The 6,493-nt window shown below is 40.7% G+C and overlaps 1 protein-coding gene across 1 annotated transcript in view; it reads left to right on the forward strand.

The window, feature by feature from the left end:
* Positions 1-4,727: 4,727 nt before the first annotated feature.
* abr (active BCR-related) overlaps positions 4,728-6,493 on the forward strand; it is a 151,969-nt gene continuing 150,203 nt past the window's right edge. Inside the window, exon 1 of the mRNA XM_015385871.1 lies at positions 4,728-5,514. Coding sequence (XP_015241357.1) covers positions 4,728-5,514 — 787 coding nt within the window. The remainder of the gene's footprint in view (positions 5,515-6,493) is intronic.

The following is a 6,493-nucleotide window of genomic DNA, read 5'->3' on the forward strand; positions in this document are numbered from 1 at the left end:
CAAAAGTTTACATTTACATTGTTAATTATAAACATCAGTGCAGACAGGAGAATGAGGAAGTAATCTTCTGCCGCTCTGACATGCACCTGTTGTGGTTAAATGCATGTTCAAACCCCACTGGGGTCTTGCAGTGGGAGCAGTTATGCTTCTCCTCTGATTTCAGCAAGCAGTCTGATAAAACTTCTCTTTCTTGAAGTCAAACTGCTGAAACCACCAGCTGGACGGAAGAACAGTTATGTAAGAGCGTGTTTGTGCCTTCCTTCTATATTTCTGCTCTGCAAAAAGAACAGTTGGCAGCACATTGTTGGAAATGCAGGGGTTGTTTTGGCAATAAGATGCAAATAAATTCCTGCTTTTATGTCTGTCATAGCAGAATGCATATATATAAATCTGAAAAAATCCAGAACCGCTACTAACTATTAAGCAGAAATTCATTAGTAGAGTGTGAATAACCCTCCAAAAAAATAATAATAATGATAATAATAAAAATGTTTTTTTTTTTTTTTTATATAAATATATGTCTGAATGAGGTCTTAGAATGATTTTTCCTTCCTTACAACAGTACTATAAACAAAACATTGTCTTTCTATTTTCATTTTAAAAACCCCAGGTGCAACAAAACCACAAAGGCAAATAAATATCTCTGCTCCAACATACTGTACTTGAACCCAATAAAGAAAAAAAAAAAAACTCTGCAGCGAGCCAAACTTGATGATACGATGCAGAGGTAATTCAATCATTTGACATGGGGCAATAGCTCTGGAAGGCAGGAGTAAAAAGAAAATGATTATAAATATGCAGCTTTCATTAATTAAAAACAGTTCATTGTAAAACTTTCATAGTAAAAGCGGACTAATACCAGGACATTTTCTTCAGGATCATCTAGCGGAGAGCAGAATTTACAGAATAATCTTTAATTCTGCTTCATTTTGTCAGAGAGGTTCTAATAAACTGATTTCTTCAATCTGTGGCTCTTGCATTATTATTACATGTGACGTTTATTGCAGGGGGTCCAAAGTGGCCTCGGATCGTTTTGTGCTGCAATTCAAGGAAAGCTTTGCCCCACCAGCGAAGCTGTTAATGTAGATGGAAATCACCTTATTTTTTGTACTCTTTTTTTTATTTGAATTTGAACCCAGAAATAATATTGACTGCATATTTCTCTTTTAAAAAGAGAAATATCTCAATTACTGCACAACATCTGAGACTGCAGGAACCATTTATTTATCTAACATACACCTCTCGTTTAATTACCCTGGAATGGGACAAATTTTTCATTAATATTTATTCTAAGAAATTAAGTGTTACAACAGCCCCATCTCTGAAACAGTTGCAACATGTCATAAATCCATTCAGTTACAAAAATCAACATCGGTTTTTTGTTTCAATTGACGTATTATCCTAAGATTTTCAATTGTTTGTAGAACTTAAATAACGAGAATGCTCAAAGTTGGAGATTTGTTGTTAATTAAGTTGTTCAAACAATGCAAAATCTCGGAATAATATAGTATTAAAACAAAAAAACAAATGCTGATTTTGTGAAAGGGATCATCAGACATCCCAACCTAACCTGTAAACTAAATAAGAATCAGTCTATCTCTGTGGTAATTAATTCATACAAGCAGACAGAAAACATGGAAAACACATGAAAAATTTGCTTTGACACTTTTAAAAACATGTTTGGTTTTCTTTTCTCCAATACATCTAGCAGGTTATCTCAAATGTCCTTTCTGTCCCGCTGGTTAGGGTGAGGGTCCAAATGGGCATGTGTGGTATTAATGTGATCAATATAGCATGTGTCTGATTGGAGAAAAATAGTCATTTCAACCCTCCCTTGTTACAACTGTCTCCAGTCTCATTACAGTTTTATTTATTTTTTTATATCTAAAATGAATTCAACAACCCTTTGGTAGAGAATATTTGCAAACTTAGTTGTGTGTATAATGTGAAAAAAAAAAAGCATAATAATATATATTTTTTAAACCCACAACTTTTGACTTGATTACTTGGCTATTGGACCACTGGGTTAGACTTTTGGAAATCTGGCACAACTTTTAGGAGAAAAATCATTAATTTAACATTAAGTCTAACAACATATATTAAGTTTTTTTGGGAAATATTATTTTGAAACCATTGGGATTTTGTTTGACAAACAAATACACAAACAGCACACTGCACACAAAAAATGAACGGCACACTTTGAAAACACATCAGATCTCAATGGGGAAAACAATCATAATGTTTATTTATACTGATATGTACTGGGTGATGCGTTAGGAACAAAAGGATACCACATCATTTGATGGAAATACAAATTATCAACCAACAGAGGGATGAATTCAAAGACACCCCAAAAATTACAGTGAAAAAATGATGCGGCAGGCTAGTCCATTTTGCTGAAATTTCATTGCATAGCAACTCAAAATGGTATTCAGTAATGTGTATGGCCCCAAAGTGCATGTATGCATGCCTGACGACGTCGGGGCATGCTCCTAATGAGACGACGGATGGCGTCCTGGGCGATCTCCTCCCCGATCTGGACCAGGGCATTACTGAGCTCCTGGACAGTCTGAGGTGCAACCAGGCGGCCATCACTGACCCACCACCAAACGGGTCATGCTGAGCGATGTTACAGGCAGCATAATGTTCTCCACGGCTTCTCCAGACCCTTTCACGTCTATCACATGTGCTCAGGGTGAACCTGCTCTCATCTGTGAAAAGCACAGGGAGCCAGTGGCGGACTTGCCAATTCCGGTGTTCTGTGTTAAATGCCAATCGAGCTCCACGGTGCCGGGCAGTGAGCACTAGAGGACGTCGGGCCCTCAGGTCACCCTCGTGAAGTCTGTTTCTGATTGTTTGGTCAGAGACATTCAAACCAGTGGCCTGCTGGAGGTCATTTTGTAGGGTTCTGGCAGTGCTCCTCCTACTCCTCCTTGTACAAAGGTGCAGATACCGGTCCTGCTGATGGGTTGTAGACCTTCTACGGCCCTGTCCAGCTCTCCTGGAATCTTCTCCATGATCTTGAGATTGTGCTGGGAGACACAGCAAACGTTCTGGCAATGGCACGTACTGATGTGCCATCCTGGAGGAGTTGGACTGCCTGTGCAACCTCTGTAGGGTCCAGACAGCGCCTCTTGCTAACAGTAGTGACAGTGACCCTAGCCAAATGCAAAACTGCTGAAAAAGAGTCAGAAAAGATGAGTAGGGGAAAAAATGTCAGTGGCCTCCACCTGTAAAACCATTCCTGTTTTGATGGTCGTCTCGTTTTTGCCCCTCTAGTGCACCTGTTGTTAATTTCATTAACACCAAAGCAGCTGAAACTGATTAACAACCCCCTCTGCTACTTACCTGACCAAATCAATATTCCAGAAGTTTAACTGACTTGATGCTATACTCTGATTACAAAGTGTTCCTATAATTTTTTTTGAGTAGTTTACAATAGTGCATATAATTATATATGCATATAATATTGGCCTGCCCCTGGCTAAAATAAATAAAAATAAATAATTAAATAATAATAATAATAATAAAATAACCAGGTCAATTAAATAATCTTGAAAGTGTTAGATGTTTTATACATTACTACTCTCAGAAAATGGGGTTATCTTATTTTATGAAATTTATTTATATATTTTTGCAACATATAGATAGATATTGCAGCTTACTGAAAAATGTGCATCTTAACTTTACATTAATTTCAGACACTGTCTAGGAGATTAGTTGGGAACAATAATAGGGGCGACTGTCACCCAACCCTGGCCCCTTAGTGCAACCCTTGGTAAAAAATAAAAAAAAAGAAGAATTGGGACATACTATTACCCCTACTACCACTAGTAGTCATAAAATGATAATCATAACCTGCAGATACCTGATACATTTAGTACAGCAATATATATCAAAAACACATTATAACAGGAACAAGTTGAGCATAGCAGTATTCTGTAATAAAGTCACAAGTTACAAGGCCTTGAAAATAAAGGATTGGCCTTTTCCGGTGGCTTCTTTACCTTTGGAAACAGACCTTTATGAAAGGACCAGACCGTTAAACATTGACTACTCTCATGTTGCATTTGGATAAAGTCGGATTTTATTTAAAGCCCACGCTTCGTGTTATTAAAAAAAGCTTAGAACATTGCATTTTTAACGAATATGATACGCAATAAAGTTATTCGGCATTGTAAACATAAAATACATAGCAAAAAAAGATATGTGAAACCAAAAGCCATAAAACCAAACTAGAAGTGTAGAAGTAACATGACTAACAAAGAAAGGAGAGAAATTTTAGAAAATAAAAAGAAAAAGAAAGTACAGCAAATACAGCATATTTTCAGCAAATATTTATTATATGTTATTAGATTTAATTGTTTATTAGAGCTTGGAGCGTTAAAAAAAAAAAAAATCGAAAAACAATGAAAACTGAAATTTTCCCAGAAGTACTTGAAGGCACCATGGCTCGATACAGGAAGTCTCAAACTTTTTTAACACAGTGGCGAACTTGTTAAACCGCATCTGTGAGCGCTCGCGTCCTCTGCCTGCCTGCTGTCTGTGGAGGGATGAAGACTGTCTGAAAAGTGTTAGCCTTCTGTCAGCAGGGAATATTTGTCTGAAAAAAAAAAAAAGAAAGGTTGCCAAGAGGAAGGTGGGTGTATGCGACAGATTTACCGCTCAGTGACGGTGAAGACAGTCAGCTCCAGCTTTCTCTCCCTAACGGTCGCCTGAACATCACAATGTGGGAACAGGAGGAATTCGCTAAACACTGGAGGAATGAGTTCCCCGACGCCGAGGTCCCTCGAATGGACCTGAGCTCCGTGGAGGACATCGAGTCGGAGCTGGAATCATGTAAAGCCAACCTGAAGAAGCTCCAGAAGGCTCTGGCGGAGGAGAAATTCAAGGTGATATACCTGCAGACCACCGTGGCCCAGCAGAAGAGAAACGACCCGCAGAGGTTCGTGGGCAAAGATGAAAACTTCAACGCAGAGACGTTTGTCGTTCCCAAGATAGGGAATGTTAAAAAACCACCGCGGCGGGAAGATGAAGGCGGCGGAGAGAGGACCAAGGTGTCCGACTCCGGAGGCATGAGGCTTAGCGGGGCGGCCGACACACCCAGCCCTTACAGCCGAGAGCGGAGCAGGTTCACCGGCAGGACAGGTAAGTACGTCCCCATCCCGGTGCCGCCGCAGAAACCCCGGGGGGGAAACAAGGCCGCTAACGACAACGAGGAGGAGGACAGTGACCGAGAATACGAGGATGTGGAGCTCAACGACAATTTCGTCAGGAATAACTTGTTGACGCCGAAAAGCGGAGGCAAGGACGGCCAGCGGACCCCCACCATCTGCAGGGACAATCTGCGGCCGTTCCGCCAGAGCAGGGACTTTGACTCCGGGGATGATGGCCGGCTGTCCCCGTCCTTCCCCCATGTCCACCACCGGGCATCCAGGGGCTCAGGCCGCAGCACACCTGACCGGAGGAGCGATGGCTACCTGAGCTCCGACCATGATGACTCCTCCTCTGCAGGTAATGTGCAATGCCTTCCTACAGAATCAATACTACCACTGATCATTCTGTCTGTGCGCAACTTGAAATATAACAATTAATAAAAATACCTTCTTAATGTTAAAGAAAATAAGGATATTAATACAAAAGGTTATTAATTTATTAATCATATATAATGATGTTACAATTATAGTACTAATTATAATTTATTGTCCCCATAAATAATAAAAAAATCCATTTAAATTTACATATCAAACAATCAAATTTGATGTAATTAGAATAAAATTAATTCATTTTATATTATTTATTGGGCTACTCAATGCAACAGTGGGTAACACTGCTGCCTTGCTGTAAGAAGGTTCTTGGTTCGATTGCCAGCCCGGGGTCTTTCTGCATTGAGTTTGCATGTTCTCCCTGTGCATGCATGGGTTCTCTCCGGGTACTCCTGCTTCCTCCCACAGACCGAAAACATGACTGATAAGGTTGCAGATTAGACTTCTGCACCCGCATACATCAAATGTCGCTTGGGTCTGGTCGTGTACCAGTTTCTCTGGGATGCTATGGTCTGAAATTTCTAGGGACGCACAGCAGTTTCCCTTTAAAGCGCAAGGGGGAGCCTATTCAAGAACGCGCGAGAACTTTCGCCTTGGCATCTTTATATCATTTGTCTGAGGCATCATGCATGTGGTTGTACTTACGAACCTCCTCGATTAACCTTTCGTCGTAGTTGTTCATTGTAGTTGTTCCTCGGTTTTTAAAAATGGCGCGCCCCGGCACCAAATCGAGAAGGACGGCCACGCAGATAGCCAGAAAGGCATACCAAGGACCATTCACAGCTGCTTTTTGTCTGCACACTTCCGCTTGAGGTCTCCAGGGGTTTGCGATCGTCCGACGTGTAGTCAGGATTTTTTTGAGGTGCGCAATGATGGTTGCAGAACCTCTGCGTTGGGGTAGTGGTCGCGCACAGAGACAGATTTGACGGTTGCAGAGGCTATGTGTC

The sequence above is a fragment of the Cyprinodon variegatus genome, unplaced genomic scaffold, assembly GCF_000732505.1.
Source record: "Cyprinodon variegatus isolate N-32 unplaced genomic scaffold, C_variegatus-1.0 Scaffold350, whole genome shotgun sequence".
In the NCBI taxonomy this organism is placed as follows: domain Eukaryota; kingdom Metazoa; phylum Chordata; class Actinopteri; order Cyprinodontiformes; family Cyprinodontidae; genus Cyprinodon; species Cyprinodon variegatus.